The 19,171-nt window shown below is 39.6% G+C and overlaps 1 protein-coding gene across 5 annotated transcripts in view; it reads left to right on the top strand.

Annotated features, from left to right (window-relative positions):
* Positions 1 to 18,954, top strand: part of KAT6A (lysine acetyltransferase 6A) — a 121,575-nt gene extending 102,621 nt beyond the window's left edge. For 3 of the 5 annotated variants that reach the window (XM_023214474.3, XM_023214473.2, XM_023214472.2), the window contains exons 10-17: positions 1,624 to 1,765; positions 3,379 to 3,540; positions 4,605 to 4,698; positions 7,006 to 7,237; positions 8,003 to 8,210; positions 9,542 to 10,144; positions 13,354 to 13,666; positions 15,712 to 18,359. In XM_023214474.3, coding sequence (XP_023070242.1) covers positions 1,624 to 1,765; positions 3,379 to 3,540; positions 4,605 to 4,698; positions 7,006 to 7,237; positions 8,003 to 8,210; positions 9,542 to 10,144; positions 13,354 to 13,666; positions 15,712 to 18,359 — 4,402 coding nt within the window. Of the gene's footprint in view, positions 1 to 1,623; positions 1,766 to 3,378; positions 3,541 to 4,604; positions 4,699 to 7,005; positions 7,238 to 8,002; positions 8,211 to 9,541; positions 10,145 to 13,353; positions 13,667 to 15,711 lie in introns of all 5 variants that reach the window. The other 2 variants (XM_023214475.1, XM_023214471.1) reach the window with 1 other exon arrangement.
* The last annotated feature ends 217 nt before the right edge of the window (positions 18,955 to 19,171 follow it).

The following is a 19,171-nucleotide window of genomic DNA, read 5'->3' as shown; positions in this document are numbered from 1 at the left end:
CTCCCTCCCTCCCTCCCTCCTTCCTTCCCTCCCTTCCTCTCTCCCCTCTCTTCCTTCTGTTTCCAGAAAAGTAATTAGCATTTATTGAATATTTTCTATTTTTGAATTGACAAATAAAATTGCCTATATTATGTACAACATGATGTTTTGAAATACACACATTATGAAATACGACTAAATCTAGCTAATTAACATAAATGGTACTTTATTTTCATGTCTCTGTGCTGAGTTCTAACAGTTGGATTGGTTGCTGTTAAAGTTGGCATTTGTCTTTACCATGATTTGGTAAATGATCTGTCACTTTTTACTCTATCATTTTTACAAAAATACTTTAAAAAGCACAAAATTTTTAAAGTTTCTCAGATTCGTATTTAGTTGTAATATTTAGCCCTCAAAGTGAAACTGTACACAGATAGTGTTACTTCTGTATCTTCATGCCGTGACAAGTTAAGATTGCTCATTGAGAATTTAGCACAGGTAAGAGGTAAGTAAAACAGTTAGGGAGGGAGGTGCCACCCATTACATCTACATAAGGAGACTCATTCTTCCTCTTCCTTTCAAGAAGAAATTACTTAGAATCCAGGTATTCAGGAAGGTGGTCTCCCAGTTATAGGTCACCTGTAAGGCTTATTTAATACATTTAGTGCTCATATTAGATGATGAAGTTTATAAGGAGCCATTTCATTCTGTGATTTGTAGCTCTGGTGGTGAAGATGGAAAAACCTCTTCATCTGGTGGTTCCTCCTGAATAGTGGGGCTTGAGGTAGAATGCAGTGGAAACAAAGTAGCCAACGACACATTGCTTTCCATGCTCTCAGCTCCTGCTTCTTGACTTTATAGGGCCAGTTCATTATTTGTTTCACTCCGTGCTTAATTTTGGAGTGGTTGTACTAATAATATAATTACAAGTTGTATTGGTGTGGCTAACATTAGAGATTTTGAAAAACAATATTGTATATCATAGATGTTTAGTAATATTATAGTACAAAAGTTCCTTGGAAGCTTTTAGTGTGCTGAATTGAATGACAGTTTAAAAAATAAAAATAAGATGTGAGATTATATGGGAAGAATTAATGCACATTGTGAATCCCCCAGGAAAGGTGGGAAAAAAACATGTGCCCTCTTGCCCTTATTTGAGCATGAAATCCTTAGTACCTGCAGGATTCGTGTTCCGTAAATAAACTTTGGGAAAAACTTTAGTAGAATGTTAGATGTTTACAGATAAATTGTAATTATATTTTAAAAGCTGCTTTCAGAGTGGGAACTTGAAAAAATAGTTATGGTCTTCACATAAACCAAACATTTTTGTGTGTCTTAACCTACTTAGCAAATATTATTTGCTTTAATTCTAGGGTAATATTTTAAGCATAACTATCCAAATTGATAGCAACTAAATTAATTTTTTTCTTTTCATCTCAGTACTTAATATGAGACAAGATACAGTAATTTATTTGAATTATATATTGTGTCATTTTACCATCCAATATTTTTGCATATGTAGTTTTGTTTTTTTTTTTTTTAACCTGTTACCTGGGTAGTAATGAGAGGCAAAAAGATGATAATTGTGCAAGTTTGAAATTCTCTAAAATATAAAGCCCTTTTTTGTTTAATTATCATTTACAGGCTTCCCAAATTGTATCTTTGTGAATTTTGTTTAAAATATATGAAAAGTAGAACTATTCTGCAGCAGCACATGAAGAAATGTGGTTGGTTCCATCCTCCTGCCAATGAGATTTACAGAAAGAATAATATTTCTGTCTTTGAGGTAAGGTAGATACTTAGTAATTGTCCTCTAACCCATTTCAAATGTAGGGCCACCTATATTGCATCTATTGTGCAACTTACCATTGTCTTACTATTTTATGTATCAGTAAAAAGGAAAAAGTTCTAATTACAATTTTTAAAACTTCATTTGATTATAAAATGCCAGTTGATTTTGCATAAAGATGTGATAAAAGTACATCTTAGAATCTATGAAATATGGCATTTAAATGAAAGGATTTCTATCACTTATTTAAAAGGAATATCTCACAGAGATCTGTTTAATAGTAAATCTTAATGTGATGATGATGATGTGTGACCTCTGCTCTCTGATTCTCTATTGCTGTTAGTAGTGCTCTTGATCCTCACTTTTGTGGTTTTCGTGCCAAATATTAATTGAATACTTGCTTACGTGCCCTGTTACTTACTCTAACAGTAAAATTTCAGATTGTCAGGATCCCCTCAGTCTCTCACTTTCTTGGTCCTCCCTAAGACTCTTAAGTGATCAGTAGAGGAGTTCTTTACCTTGGGAGAAGCTGGGATAGGTGTGGTGTAAAACACTGTTTGAAAAGAATATTAAATTACCTGGGTTGTTTAGGAGTTCTGTTAGTATCCCAGACAGTGTCTTGGAAGCTAATGTGGGCATCCATTGGCATTTTGATAAAAAAGAAAGCTCTGGCAACTCCATTAACACAGACAAGGCTGCCAGGAGTGAAAGAGCAGAGTTCTAGCTCCTGGGCCTGGCCAACCTGGAGCTGCATTTACTACATGATTACTTGAGGAACCCACTTGGTACTTCTGCTTGGCAATAGTTAGTACCCCCTCAAGTAGTTTTATCTGGGTTCAAGCCCGATCGTGTAGTCAGATTGCATTGCTTCAGGCTGCTGACATAGATTAGACTACATAGTTAGATCTTATTTTACCTAATAAATGTATTTTAGAAGGATTGTATTTAGATCTTTCGTTGTGTGTTAAATACTTTGAAAATGAAGCTTGCTATCCAAAGGATTGTTACAATTCATCTTTTTATTAAAGCAAAAATTGCTCTTTTAAAACCAGATTATCACCTCCTTATCTGACTGTTCCTGCTTTGTTGAAGGTACGGTGTTTTATATATTTGGTTGTCTTAAAACAGCAGATACCAGCCGGGCGCGGTGGCTCACGCCTGTAATCCCAGCACTTTGGGAGGCCGAGGCAGGTGGATCACGAGGTCAGGAGATCGAGACCATCCTGGCTAACACGGTGAAACCCCGTCTCTACTAAAAATACAAAAAAAAAAAAAAAAAAATTGGCAGGCACCTGTAGTCCCAGCTACTCAGGAGGCTGAGGCAGGAGAATGGCGTGAACCGGGGAGGCAGAGTTTGCAGTGAGCCAAGATCACGCCACTGTGCTGCAGCCTGGGCGATAGAGTAAGACTGTCTCAAAAAAACACACAAAAAAACAGATACCATAATACTACTATTTCAAAGGATGGCTTCCAGGTTCCATAGTGTTCTGGTCATGGACATCTTCTCCTAGGCTGGACTGTGGATATCTAGAGTTGCTTTTAACTGATACATGTTATTCTAGGACTAAAGAGACCCTCTATTGACTGTTTTGTTCTGCTTATTTCTCTAGGTTGATGGTAATGTGAGTACCATTTATTGTCAAAACCTGTGTCTCTTGGCAAAGTTGTTTCTTGACCACAAAACCCTCTATTATGATGTGGAGCCATTTCTTTTTTATGTACTAACACAGAATGATGTCAAGGGCTGCCACCTTGTTGGTTACTTTTCTAAAGTAAGTATGTTAGCTTAAAGTTTTTTTGAATTCTTAACGGAAATCTGAAACAGTCTTTGCTGGTTCTCACTCGGGGACACAACAAGATGCAGCACCTCCTAGGTGTCATCTAGTTGTTTGGAAAGAATAGAAGGAACATTTGGAAGCTTACCAGGTGCTAGAAGGTGCTTAGTAACATTCAACAACCTGTATTCTCCGAGGAGGATAGACTGCTGGCAATACTCACGAGAAAGGTTTTAAATGGCTTCGCTTCCCATGGTAATAACATGGAACTTGTGAAATAAACAGTCATTAGCTCTCTGAGTTCTGTCTCAGCTTAAATCTTCTTTTCCTAATTTGAACTTTAAGCATAGAAATAAAAGTAGTAAGGCATTTTGATTAAAGGATATTTTCTCCTTTTTTAATCTTCCATTCCCTTAGAGGGAAAAATTTTCTAGTCAGACAGCATAAAAGATATACTTTTATTTAAGCAAGCCCATGGTAAAATCCAAGTGTATAGAACAGTTAAGGGGAAGTAGTAGCTTTTTATAAGCATTTATAAGAATTCTTTAGGCTACTTCATTAGTTAGATATGACTTAAAATATACTGACTCATTTATAAAATTATAAAAATGACTATTTTGTGTCAAGTTAGATACAGCTAATAGGACTGCTCTGAGTAGCACCAGAGCAGAAGAGAAAGAAAACTCTGACATAATTAATGAGTATTCTCACTTCTAGAGTGGCACACTGATTGATCATTTGTAGCTTTACGGATTGTTTGGGACTCAGATTCCAGTGCTGATCCTTAGGCATTGGCATACTGTTTTTGAGTTGCAGATGGTGTTGGATGACATTGTTTTGTTTTATAGTTTTACGCTCCTGGGATGGTTGCTTTGTGGGTAATGGCAGTGACTTGACATTATCCTATCTTCTCCCAGTTGGGTAGTTTTTTCTTGATGTATATGGCTGTTCCCAAAGGACCAGGGCTGTGGGTTTTGGCCATTAGTCTTTGTTTCTTAATTCGCATTATTACTCACTTTTACCAGCCTGTTTTAAAACTTGACTTGTATTTTCTCCACCAGGAAAAGCACTGCCAACAGAAGTACAATGTTTCCTGTATAATGATTCTTCCTCAATACCAGCGTAAGGGCTATGGCAGGTTTCTCATCGATTTCAGTAAGGATTATATTAATTTCTCATTGGTTTCTTCCAGTGGACCTTCTGTATATATGTTTTTAAAGATTTGTAGGTGCTTTGTTGGCTGCTAGTATCACTTGTCATATTGCTGTATGAGTCTTTAAAACCTAAAGCCACTGCTGGACATTGTGGCTCATGCCTATAATCCCAGCACTTTGCAAAACTGGGGTGGGAGGATTGCTTGAGCCCAGTAGTTCAAGACCAGCTTAGGCAACATGTCAAGACCCTGTCTCTACAAAAAATTTAAAAAGTTAGGTGGGCATGATGGCATGCACCTAGGGTTCCACCTACTCAGGAAGCAGAAGTGAGAGGATCACTTGAGCACCCAGGAGGTTGAGGCTGCAGTGAGCAGTGCTACCCCTGCATTGTAGGCTCCAGCATGGGCCACAGAGCAAGACTCTGTCTCAAAATAAAAATAGAAATAAATAAAACCTAAAGCAACACGTTCCTTTTTATTTTGGTTGGACACAAATATTTTTAAACAGCTAATATTGAATAAAATTTTGTGTGATGTATAGCACATACCTTTAATTTCCAACTGTTCATTTACAGTGGAACTTAGTTTTATGCAGTAATACTAATAATACTAAAAACATTGTATAACTACGTCAATTAGAGATAATAAGGAAGTACTGTGAGCCAGGCGCAGTGGCTCACACCTGTAATCCCAACATTTTGGGAGGCCAAGGTGGGCAGATCACGAGGTCAGGAGTTCGAGACCAGCTTGTGCAACATGGCAAAACCTCATCTCTGTTAAAAATACAAAAAGTTAGCTGGGTGTGGTGGCAGGCACATGTAATCCCAGCTACTCGGGAGGCTGAGGCAGAAGAATTGCTGGAACCCGGGAGGCGGAGGTTGCAGTGAGCTGAGATCATGCCACAGCACTCCAGCCTGGGCAATGAGCGAAACTCCATCTCAAAAAAAAAAAAAAAAAGGAAGAAGAAGTACTGTGCTTGCCCTAGTTTTGTTATTCAGTTATCTGAGAAAATGTGTGCATTTTTTAGGTAGGCTCTACCTAGCAGTTAAACATATGCAACACATCTTTAAATATCTGAAGAAGTGAATGATAGAGAAAATTGTTTAATCTGAGTTCAAAAGTAACAGCTCACAGTTCTGAAGAGATCATTGTGGAACTATATTTTGTACTTTGTTTCACACGTTGGTGAAACAAAATGAAATAGTAATGTGAGGGAATATTTTACCTCAGATACTGCTATAAAATGATATTTAAATGAATATATGCAGAACTAATGGTTCAAACAAAGGATTTTGATTCCAGTCTTGAGATGTTAATTAAGCCTCTTCTTGGCTTTAGACTGTCCTTCTGTTTATATTTTATTGGAAGCATGTACTACTGGTTGTTTTACACATTTTCTGGTCTTTTTAGATGAGCAGTAGGGGATGGAACTCAGATTACTTCCTTTATTGTTAATATATTGTTTTGAAATAGGACTCAATTAGACATGTTATATATGCCATTAAATAGCAAAGTTAGGAAAAATATTTTACTTTTGGTGATTGGGGGTGTTGTGTGTTTGTGGTATACAAACTGTCCATGCAATAACAGTAATGTTTGTATTTACTTTTCCTAATGTAATATGTTTCCAAAATAACATTCTTAGACTGCTTTTACGTTTTCTTTAAACAGTAAAAATAACTTTCTCTGCCATCTCCATTTTCGATGCTTTTCCTTAGAAGTTAGGCCTTTGTTTTTCAGTTCTTGAGAGTCATGCACTATAGAGGACAGAGTCCACAGTTCCACACTTACGTTGGCAGTCCTGCTTGCCTAGAGTTAGAGTGATAGGTAATTGTGAGGAGTTTTGGTTGAAGTGAAAGATTGTCATCTAATTCGCTTACAGAACTACAGTTTTAATAGGATTATGTGAAAAGGAAGGCATTCTTTTGTACTTTGGACTTCTCAGTTCAGATACAGCAGTTGCCACCTAGTGGTCCAAATAAAGCATGCAAGGCTTATTTTCCCCAGAACGTTGAACGAAACTGTTAAGAGTCCTGATTTTTAACACTTTGAATATTTTAATAAGGTGACTGATATTAACTGTAGACATAATAATACTGAGTCTTCAATACATATAAATTTTGTATTCTTTCTGCAAATTTGTTTTAAAGTAGTTTTGCAATTGTTTTCTTTTCCTTTTTTTTTTTTTTTTGAAGGAATTTATCTTTGGAGTTATTCTTGGTTGTAGAAGAGGGGATTGTTATTTTGGTGAATCCAGTTTTCCAGAGTCTCTAACCTAGTTCTGATTTGAGTTATTTGTGATTCTTTAGGTTATTTGTTATCAAAGCGTGAAGGCCAAGCAGGGTCTCCAGAGAAACCGTTATCCGATCTGGGTCGTCTTTCCTACATGGCATATTGGAAAAGTGTAATATTGGAGTGCCTTTATCACCAAAATGACAAGCAGATCAGCATTAAGAAGTTAAGCAAGTTGACTGGAATCTGCCCTCAAGACATCACTTCCACACTCCACCACCTACGAATGCTGGACTTCCGTAGTGACCAGTGAGTATCACATCCTTTTGTGTACCTTTGAAAGATAATTAGGTTGAAGTTTTTTGGATCAACCAGTCAGATTATTGATGAAAGGGCATTAACTAATATAAATGATATACTTGGTGATAATGAGATATCATTTTCCTTTCTAGGATATTTTATTTGATTGACTATATGTGTATATATATGGTCTATATATAGTCTCTATATATGCTTTTTAAACTGAACGGTTTTCTGGTATTCCTCCTAAGTTTTGAACCTAAGCTACTGAATCTTTCATATTCTAGTATTGGGAGCTCTTTTACAATACAAGAAAGAAGTAACCAGTCTAGAAACAGAGTCATTAAATAAAATGCCCATGATAAATTTTCATATAAATGGCACAAAGTGAATATAGATTGAAAGGAAGAACGACAGTTCACCCTTCCCTAAAGTGGTCAGAAAAAGGTCACAAAGAAAGGAGGCATTTGAGCCAAATAAATGGAAAATAGGAAAGAGAATGTCGAAGAGCAGCAGAACTTCCGGAGCGGGACATGTGAGACAGTAGGCAGTGAAAACAGCCCACGGCTACGGTAGAGAGCGAAGCGTTTGTCCTGCTTCACGCTCCTGGTCGTCTTCATGTGGTGTCACATTTCTGCGTTCCATCTTCCCGGGCAGGCTATCTTTGCAGTACCCATCATCTTCTACAGGCTTCACCAGGGGTCTCATCTCCACATTCATTTTTATGTACATCTCGTACATGGTTGATTGCTATAAACTTTTCTCTGGTTCCAGATTTGTGATTATCCGCCGGGAAAAACTTATCCAGGATCACATGGCAAAGCTTCAGCTGAATTTGCGACCTGTAGATGTAGATCCAGAATGTTTGCGCTGGACTCCAGTCATAGTGTCCAACTCTGTGGTCTCAGAGGAAGAAGAAGAGGAGGCTGAGGAAGGAGAAAACGAAGAGCCACAGTGCCAGGAAAGAGAATTAGAGATCAGTGTAAGGGCATGAATAGTCTCTGTTTTTGATGACAGAAGATATATTTTTGATTTCATGAGTATTTATGGTAATATATTATGATAATCTTTCACAGAAAAGTAAATTGACATTAGAACGTCAAGAGTTTTATTTCAATGGTAGAGATTTCAGGAAGACTGGGCCTGGTTTACTTAGGTATTTTTAAGCCTTTGACAATTAGGAGGAGACCATCAAATTTCTTATAATGTGTTACTTGTGAGAAAAATATTTCTTACTAGGATGCCAAGAAGCAGCTCAATTTTAAGCTGGATAGTAGTTGAGAAATCTAAATTGAATCCAAATCTGACAGTTTTAAAAAATGAAATGGAGGTTAGGTGTGGTGGTTCATGCCTGTAATCTCAGCGCTTTAGGAAGCCCAGGCAGGAGGACTGCTTGAGACTAGGAGTTTAGGACAACCAGGGAAATATAGTGAGGACCCATGTCTACCAAAAAAACCAACAATAAAATGAAGTGGAGATACTATTAAGTAACTATTGTAAACTTGTGTATGTTTTCTAATGGGGCACCAAAACATCCCGTGGACACACAGATCTCTTTAGCCCTTAGAGGGTTGCTGGTGAACTGTAGTGCATGTGTCATTGTCAGTATTCTTCATGTGATGCATACTTTTATAGCTCTCTTTTTTTAAGCAGTGCTTCATCTTTTCAACACCTGTGTCCTTTAATAAATATAAAAAATCGCATGCCCCTCTTTAGTGCAGTTTAATTTTCAAAATGAAATTATTCAGAATAAAAGTAAATTTAAAAATTACATAAATTTTCTTTCATATTTCTCAAATGCCTCCTTCCTCTTGCCCATGTCATGTGTCCCAAGATCCTGTCTCCTCCACCCTGTTTACAAATTTTTATTTCTGAGAAATTTTGTTAAACAATCTCATTTAACATTTAAAAGAACAATAGTATTCACTTTGCTTATTGAGGGTGGTACTGCAGAAAGGTTCAGAGCACAGGCTCTAGAGTCAGACTGCCAGGCTTTCTATCCCAGCATCTTCACTTGTTCTTGCGTGATCTGAGGCAGATTACTTAAAGTTTTTTGTACCCCACACACCTCATTTGTAAAGTGGAGATGTAGTGGTAATTCTTCATATGATTGTTGGGGAGATTAAATGAATAATGCATATACAGAATTTAAAACAGTGCTGAAACAGGAAATATCCATGTTAAATAATTGATCATTTTCTTTTTAAAGCTCAGTTTCCTTTTCTTCTCTCAGTACTTAAAAGGTCAGAATAGGTAAATGTAAGCAAACAAGACTGAAAAATTAACCAGCATTGTTTTATTTTCTAAAATCAGGTGGGAAAGTCTGTGTCTCGGGAGAAGAAAGAACAAGATTCTTACTCAGTAGAAAGTGAGAAGAAACCAGAAGTTACGGCTCCAGTCAGTTCTACACGTTTGAACAAACAAGCCCTTCCTCGTGATAGTCTTCCTGCAAATAGCCAGCCATCTCGGAGGGGCCGCTGGGGGAGGAAGAACAGAAAAACCCAGGAACGCTTCGGTGATAAAGATTCTAAACTGCTCTTGGAAGAGACGTCTTCAGCTCCTCAGGAACAATATGGAGAATGTGAGGAGAAATCAGAAGCCACCCAGGAACAATACACTGAAAGTGAAGAACAGCTGGTGGCCTCTCAGGAGCAGCTAAGCCAGGATGGGAAACCTGACCTTCCCAAAAGAAGACTCAGTGAGGGGTTTGAGCCCTGGCGAGGACAGCTCAAGAAAAGCCCTGAGGCTCTGAAGTGCAGATTAACAGAAGGAAATGAGAGGCTGCCCCGCCGCTACAGTGAGGGTGACAGGGCTGTCCTCAGGGGCTTCAGTGAGAGCAGCGAGGAGGAGGAAGAGCCAGAAAGCCCTCGGTCAAGCTCACCACCAATTCTCACAAAGCCCACGCTGAAGCGAAAGGTAACACATTTCTTTCCAGGTCTTTTCTTCCTCTAATTCCAGTTTATCATACACCTTTTCGTTTTAGCTTACATTTCTGAAAGAGTATAAGTTAGAAATTCCTAGTGTGTTGCTTTATAAACCTTAAGCCTCTATATATTGTAGCTCAAGATCTTCCCAGTGAGCATTTGAGATGTGTGTGTTTGACTTCTTTGATTCATGGGAATTCACTTAGAAATCATAAGCTTATTTAAGGGCTCCACCTCCTGGGATGCAAACAAACTTTTTTTCAGCTTACTGGTTTGATGTTCAAATCATGACTTTTAGGGGCTTTAAAGATATTTTTGAAGTATGTACAGATTAGAAGTGTTTATGTTAGAAAAGGAGGCCAAAATATTACATAATTAATTGGAAAGTGAACATAGTGCTGCCGTACTCAGAGTGAAGTCACTCATCTTGGGTGCTACTGTTTTCTCTGTACTCTCCCCGCTTCTCACACATGCCTCCAGTGGTTTAACTTGGTCTCTCTTGCTTTAAAAATATTTTCTAAACTATATTCCATCATAATGATAGCCAATTAGTTATTAAATAATGTATGATGATGATAATGAATTCTGTTAAGCCATTTACCAGAAACATCCCAGGCTATGGAGTGGCAGCCAGGCTAAAGCGAGGCCGCTCCCTGGAAGAGCCACTCAGCCAGCTTCCAGCCAAAGCAGTACAATTGTTCCTTTCCTTACAGGGTCTTGAAAAGCAAGGCAGGATCTTTTTTTTTTTTTTTTTAAGAATAATATCTTTAGAGCAGTTTTACATTTACAGAATTACTGCAAAGAAAATACAGAGAGTTCTCGCATACCCCAACCCGTTTCCTCTATTATTAATCCCTTGCATTGGTGTGGTGTATCTACCACAGTTACTGAACTAGTGTAGATACATCAATAACTAGAGTTCTTACTTTATTGAGATTTCCATAGTTTTCCCTAACGTCCTTTTTCTGTTCCAGGATCCCACCCAGCATATCGCATTACATTTAGTAGTCGTGTGTCTTTAGGTTCCTCTTGGTTTTGGTAGTTTCTCAGAATTTCCTTAGTGTCGATGGCCTTCACAGTTTTGAGAATGACTGGTCAGGTATTTTGTAGATGATCCCTCGTGATAGTAGAATGGGGTAATATATTCTTGACAGGAAGACAATAGAGTTAAAGTGCCATTCTCATCATACAACTAAAGGGTACCTGTCAGCATATATCTATCAGTATGTATAGGGAAGCTAGGCATAGTGGTCACTCTTGTAATCCTAGCTGCTTGAGAGGCTGAGGTGGGAGGATTACTTGAACTGGAGGCTGTCGTGCACAATGATTGTACCTGTAAATAGCCACTGCACTTCAACATGCGTGACATAGCAAGACCTCATCTGTAAAAATAAAAAGAAACAAGTATCAAATATGAGGGTATTATCAATATGATTTTTCCCTGTTGAAGTTAACTTTGATGACCTGGCTTAAGATATTGTTTGTCAGGTTTCTACTTCTCTTTTTTCTTTTCCCTGTACTGGAAGGAAGTCACTGTGCATATAGCTACACTTAAGATTTCTGCCCCCTCAGAATGGAGGCTCACCATAAATTTGAATTTCTGCTTGGGAGATTTGTTCTTTCTCCCTCATCTGTTTATTTATCCAAGCATTTATTTATATCATTATGGACTCAGATATTTACGTGATACTTCGGCTTATAATCCAGTAGTACTACTTTTTAAAATTTGTTGCTTAAATTGTTCCAGTTTTGACCATTAGGAGCTCTTTTCTCTCTTTCTGTTTCCCTTTTGGGCTTCTTTTTTTTTCCCCCCCAGATGGAATCTTACTCTGTCACCTAGGCTGGAGTGGAGCGGCATGATCTCAGCTCACTGCAACCTCCACCTCCTGGGATGCAAGCAATGCTCCCACCTCAGCCTCTTGAATAGCTGGGACTACAGGCATGTTCCAACACACCTGGCTAATTTTTTGTACTTTTGAGAGACAGGGTTTTGCTGTGTTGCTCAGGCTGGTCTTGAACTCCTGAGCTCAGGCAGTCCACCTGCCTTGGCCTCCAAGGTGCTGGGATTACAGGTATGAGCCACCGCGCCTGGCCTCCTGTGTTTAACATATATACTGTTGTTGTCATTGTGGAGTCTTTTTGTTTGATTTTAAGCATTTCCTTTTTGGCACTACAAGATGCTTCAAGTTTATCTTGTATATTTCATGCCCTAGTCCTAGAATCAGCCATTTCTCCAAGGACCAGGCCGTTTCTAATCTAATTTGAAAATTCACATACTCAATTGGGACTAGTAAGTTTGAAGCAGAGAAAAGTTGAACATTGACTAACTCTACTGTTCATTGCATGATCATGAAGAATAGATCTTTGTCATCCTACCGCTTATATTGCTAGTTTATGAAGTAAAACAAATCATGTTTAAAAAAAAAAAAAAAGAATAGGCAGTAAGCTCACATGCAAAGTAATTTTGAAGTTAATGAATAAATGCTTTGACTGGATGTGTGAACTTAAGCAAGTCTTATAGCCTTTCTGACTTCTGTAGAATGAAGGGATTGGATTAGATCATCTCTGGGGCATCATCTCTTATTTTGTGATCTTAGTTGTATAATTTAAGCTACTTGGTCAGTCCAGTGTGAAGTTGTGCTCATTGTGCCCAAATTTCAGTAACAGATTTATTTTACTTTTGAAATATTTCACTAACACTGAGTAAATACATTTCAGCCCCATATTTCTACATTCCACAACTTTTTATGAGTAGTTCATGAAAATGGCATACAACTTTACTGATAGTTCTGCAAACCTTCACAGTAGTGCTGTAAGACAAAGTGTTTTTATTTCTCTTTTGCTCTTAAGAAAAAGTTAAGGGATTAGCCTCTGGGTCATTTCAGTATTAAAATAGGCAACTCTCTAGGGTGCTAAATTTAACTGAACTATTAAGAGAATAGTTAATAGCAGACATGATAAGTCTGCTATTTGGAGATGGCTGCCTATTCTTTTACAAAGTTGTGTTCAGTTGCCTAACACCTTTGTATGTATAATAAGTATATTACTATAGTATTTTGAAATAATATTCAAAATATTTTTTGGCAAACATCATCTTCATTTTATATGTGCTAATTCTATTTGGTTTTAAAACTGTTTTCGTGTTATTAATAGAAAAGATAGTGTTCCTAACTGTAAATACTTGCTTTCTCTATTAAACAGAAACCATTTCTCCACCGAAGGAGGAGAGTCCGAAAGCGCAAACACCACAATAGCAGTGTAGTCACGGAAACTATTTCTGAGACCACTGAAGTGTTAGATGAACCTTTTGAAGATTCTGACTCTGAGAGGCCAATGCCAAGATTAGAACCCACGTTTGAGATCGATGAAGAAGAGGAGGAAGAGGATGAAAATGAACTTTTCCCTAGAGAATACTTCCATTGTTTGTCTTCGCAGGATGTACTCAGGTGTCAGTCCTCTTCTAAGAGGAAGTCTAAAGACGAAGAAGAAGATGAAGAGTCAGATGATGCTGATGGTATGTTTTACAGAACTCACTCACTGTGGATTATTGTCTTCAGATATACAGCAGTAGCAGTGACAGACCTTCAGTAAAAAGGCTGAAAAATGAACACAACCCACTAAGCAAGAACAGGAACGTTTGGCAGTCTCTAAAAAGTTACATCAAGTATATCCATGCTGATTTTTAAATGTGTTTTCCCTTCAACTCAGAACCCATATTAATTTGCCTCTGCAGAAAATATCGGCAACTGTTCTTTTTTGCCTAATTCTTTCTAAGCCTTTATCAGAATCTTTAGTTAATGGGAGAGTTGGACTCAGCATCAGGAAGATGTAGTAACCCTTCCCTAGAATGTGCATTCTTTAGACTTAGTCTGTTTTGCTCATTGTTGTATGCTGAGTGCTTAAGCCAGGTGCTCAGTAACTAGTGTTAAATGAGTGAATGCTAAGAAGACAATTCTCCAGAAAGAGCAGATTCATGTAAATCAGAACTTGTGTCAGATCTGTTCAGGAGTCTTTCCTGAATTGTATCTCTAATGTGTCTTACCCAACTAGTAGTGGATTTCTCACAAATGGTAACAATAACTCAAAATACATTTTATAGTGTAGATACGAATCCAACTATTTACTTGTAAAGTAGCCTAGTTATCATTTCTTCTCTAGAGATACTGAAACTAGCTCTCATATATACGAGCCAGGTCAGAAACCAGTCTTTTTCACCCTAGCCTAAAGTTTTCCCGGTGTGTCATGCTGCCTGCATCTGCAGAGTGTTTATTTCCCATGGGCTCAGAATGAGCTTTTTTACTTTGTTGGGTAAATTTGAAGAAATCTGTTTGTCCAGTCTCGGTACATAAACCTTTAGCTTTTATGCATTAACTAGTTAAACTTTTTAATTCTTTTAAAAATTCAGTTTCAAGTCTAGAAGATAAACTTGCATTTCCTCCATTCGCATATTGTCTATATAACAAATACTTCTTTTAAATTATTTTTTTTGAGATGCAGTCTCTCTCTGTCACCCAGGCTGGAGTGCAGTGGCACAATCTCAGCTCACTGCAACCTCCACCTCCCAGGTTCAAGCGATTCTCATGCCTCAGCCTCCCAAGTAGTTGGGATTATAGGTGCGTGCCACCACGCCCGGCTAATTTTTGTATTTTCAGTAGAGACGGGGTTTCACCATGTTGGCCAGGCTGGTCTCAAACTCCTGACCTCAAAGTGATCTGCCTACCTCGGACTCCCAAAGTGCTGGGAATACAGGCCTGGCCAACAAATACTTTTAATATAGTGATAAAATGAATGAGTTGTTTGCTCTATCATGAATGATTCTATAAAGTTTAACTTGTTATGTTTTGAAGTACATAACTAAGAAACTAAAAATTTATTTTGTAAATTTGGCACTTTACATTCTGTCTTAGATCATTGTACACTAAAATAGTACCCCTGCTGAAGTTCCTGTTGACTTAGATTTTTGCTGATGCAGCCATTTCCTTTGTTGACTTTCAAGTTGCTACTACTAACTATGTCTTCTTTTTAGCTGTGCCCCCACTGCATCATGTTCTTGTCTTGGTATTCTTATCCTTTAAAAATTAATGGGGAATGTGAGTGTACTTAATGCCATTGAACTTACACTTAGAAATGGTTAAAATTTTAAGTTTTATGTTACATATAATTTACCTTTTTTTAAAAAAAATGCTAATAATATAAAATTTATTTTTAATGAATGTAATTGGTGCTTTAATTTTTTCTTCTTTGTCTAGGTCTAAATGTCAGTTTTTGTCTAGGACTAAATAAATGCTTTGCAGCTATTCCCATACAAACACAACATTAACTGAACAGCTGTTCACATACAATGGCTCAGTCATCGCCTAAAGTAATTGGCTCATCATACTACCTGAAGTAATTAGTTTTATCCTGTAGGTTCTTAACTTTAAAATAAAGACAATAAGCAGTTTTTAAAAGTAATGATTAATAAAGTCAATTCTGTTGTACATGCTAGTCTCAGAAGAAAGAACTAGAAAATGTAAGACCTTGTAACCTGTCTTTATTTTTTTTTCCCTTCCTGTATAGACACTCCTATCCTAAAGCCAGTATCTCTCTTGCGAAAACGTGATGTGAAGAATTCTCCTCTTGAGCCAGATACATCCACACCTTTGAAAAAGAAAAAGGGATGGCCCAAAGGCAAGAGTCGCAAACCAATCCACTGGAAGAAAAGACCTGGTCGAAAACCAGGATTTAAGTTGAGTCGGGAAATCATGCCAGTTTCTACTCAAGCATGCGTCATTGAGCCCGTCGTCCCCATTCCTAAAGCTGGACGTAAACCCAAGATCCAGGAGAGTGAAGAAACTGTTGAGCCAAAAGAAGACATGCCCCTAACCGAGGAGAGGAAGGAGGAGGAGATGCAAGCAGAGGCAGAAGAGGCTGAAGAGGGTGAGGAAGAGGATGCAGCCAACAGTGAAGTCCCAGTAGCCTCTCCAGCAGACAGCAGCAATAGTCCTGAGACCGAAACCAAGGAGCCCGAAGTGGAGGAGGAAGAAGAGAAACCCCATGTCTCAGAGGAGCAGAGGCAGTCAGAGGAGGAGCCGCAGGAATTAGAGGAGCCAGAACCAGAGGAGGAGGAGGACGCAGCTGCAGAGACTGCCCAGAATGATGACCACGATGCTGATGATGAGGATGATGGCCACCTGGAGTCCACAAAGAAAAAGGAGCTGGAGGAACAGCCCAAGAGGGAAGATGTCAAGGAGGAGCCTGGTGTTCAAGAGTCTTTTTTAGATGCTAATATGCAGAAGAGTAGGGAAAAGATAAAGGATAAAGAGGAAACTGAGCTGGATTCCGAAGAGGAGCAACATTCCCATGACACGTCCGTGGTGTCAGAGCAGATGCCTGGGTCTGAGGACGACCACGAAGAAGACTCCCACACTAAGGAAGAGTTAATCGAATTAAAAGAGGAGGAAGAGATTCCTCATAGTGAACTGGATCTGGAAACTGTACAGGCAGTACAGTCTTTGACTCAAGAAGAAAGCAATGAGCATGAGAGCGCCTACCAGGACTGTGAGGAAACTCTCGCGGCATGTCAGACTCTGCAGAGTTATACCCAGGCTGATGAGGACCCTCAGATGTCCATGGTTGAAGACTGTCATGCATCAGAACATAACAGCCCTATCTCCTCTGTTCAGTCTCACCCCAGCCAGTCAGTCCGTTCGGTCAGCAGTCCCAACGTGCCTGCCCTTGAGAGTGGCTACACCCAGATCAGCCCAGAACAAGGATCCCTGTCCGCACCCTCTATGCAGAACATGGAGACCAGCCCTATGATGGATGTGCCTTCTGTATCAGACCACTCTCAGCAGGTGGTGGACAGCGGCTTCAGTGACCTGGGCAGCATTGAGAGCACCACTGAAAACTATGAGAACCCGAGCAGTTATGACTCCACGATGGGCGGCAGCATCTGTGGGAACAGCTCTTCCCAGAGCAGCTGCTCCTACGGTGGGCTGTCGTCCTCCAGCAGCCTCACCCAGAGCAGCTGTGTGGTCACTCAGCAGATGGCCAGCATGGGCAGCAGCTGCAGCATGATGCAGCAGAGCAGTGTCCAGCCTGCTGCCAACTGCAGCATCAAATCACCTCAGAGCTGCGTGGTGGAGAGGCCTCCCAGTAACCAGCAGCAGCAGCCACCACCACCACCTCCACAGCAGCCGCAGCCACCGCCGCCACAACCACAACCAGCACCGCAGCCTCCACCACCCCAGCAGCAGCCGCAGCCTCAGCCCCAGCAGCCTCCGCCCCCACCCCCTCCCCAGCAGCAGCCCCCGCTGTCACAGTGTAGTATGAATAACAGTTTCACCCCAGCTCCTATGATCATGGAGATACCAGAATCTGGAAGCACTGGGAACATAAGTATCTATGAGAGGATTCCAGGGGATTTTGGTGCTGGCAGCTACTCTCAACCATCAGCCACCTTCAGCCTAGCCAAGCTGCAGCAGCTGACCAACACCATTATGGACCCTCATGCCATGCCTTATAGCCATTCTCCTGCTGTGACTTCCTATGCAACCAGTGTTTCTCTGTCCAATACAGGACTGGCTCAGCTGGCTCCGTCTCATCCCTTAGCTGGGACTCCTCAAGCACAAGCCACCATGACGCCACCCCCAAACTTGGCATCCACTACCATGAACCTCACATCTCCTCTGCTCCAGTGCAACATGTCTGCCACCAACATTGGCATTCCTCACACGCAGAGATTGCAAGGGCAAATGCCAGTGAAGGGGCACATTTCCATCCGCTCCAAGTCTGCACCACTGCCCTCTGCGGCTGCTCACCAGCAGCAGCTGTATGGCCGCAGCCCGTCAGCAGTTGCCATGCAGGCTGGCCCTCGTGCACTGGCTGTTCAGCGTGGCATGAACATGGGGGTTAATCTGATGCCTACCCCCACCTATAATGTCAATTCCATGAATATGAACACCTTGAATGCCATGAACAGCTATCGAATGACACAGCCCATGATGAACAGCAGTTACCATAGTAACCCTGCCTACATGAACCAGACAGCACAGTATCCTATGCAGATGCAGATGGGAATGATGGGGAGCCAGGCCTATACCCAGCAGCCTATGCAGCCAAACCCTCACGGGAACATGATGTACACGGGCCCCTCCCATCACAGCTACATGAACGCTGCTGGCGTGCCCAAGCAGTCACTCAATGGACCTTACATGAGAAGATGAGCAAGATGGACTTGCAATCAAAAACTTAAATATATATAAATAAAGGAACCTTTTATACTGACAAACCAGAGAAAAATGGACCTTTTTCCAGTTAAAATATTGCTGTAGATTTAGAGGAATTTTTCTTTGGTTTATTTTATTTTTTAGAAAACCTGATCTTCTCTTTTTTTGGGTTCATTTTGTTCTGGGTTTTGGTTTTCTTCACAATCTTGAACATTTTACAGTAGAACTCATCTAAAAATGGATTTGGGGATGGGGAAACATGCACAAAATCTTTTCATAATTAAAAAGAGCCTTACTTTCTTTACATACCACATGGACAGAATTTGTGTAAAAGTGAATTACCTTTATTTTAAAATGTATGTTTCCCCTCACTGTTTGCAGCTCCCAATGTTGTCATTTTTAAATGTTATATACATCTCAAGGGTTAACCAGACCCTTTCCTCCAAACCCAACCTTTCATTTCCTACTTCATTCCAGCAGGAGGCACTTAGGGGAGACTTGGACGGGGACGTGGAGAACAACCCAAGCTCCTTAAACTTATTATTATTGTTAATATTATTATTATTATTATTAATAAAGTGAGGCAGGAAAATGCTTCTCCTTTTAAAATCCCCTCCACTCCCCACACACACACCTCTTGAAACCCTTCCCCAAGAATGTTTCTTTATAGACGGACTTCATTGAAATCTTTGTTCTTGAATCAAGTGTAATATAATTTTCTTCTTTTTAAAAATACTCCCACTCAGCACTCAGAGACACAAAAATACTGTAAGTCTCAATTAACAGCAGAATCTCAGAGAAAAGCTGTT

Source organism: Piliocolobus tephrosceles, chromosome 7 (genome assembly GCF_002776525.5).
Source record: "Piliocolobus tephrosceles isolate RC106 chromosome 7, ASM277652v3, whole genome shotgun sequence".
NCBI lineage: Eukaryota > Metazoa > Chordata > Mammalia > Primates > Cercopithecidae > Piliocolobus > Piliocolobus tephrosceles.
Note: the sequence above shows the minus strand (reverse complement) of the source record. Positions and strands in the feature narration are given on the sequence as shown.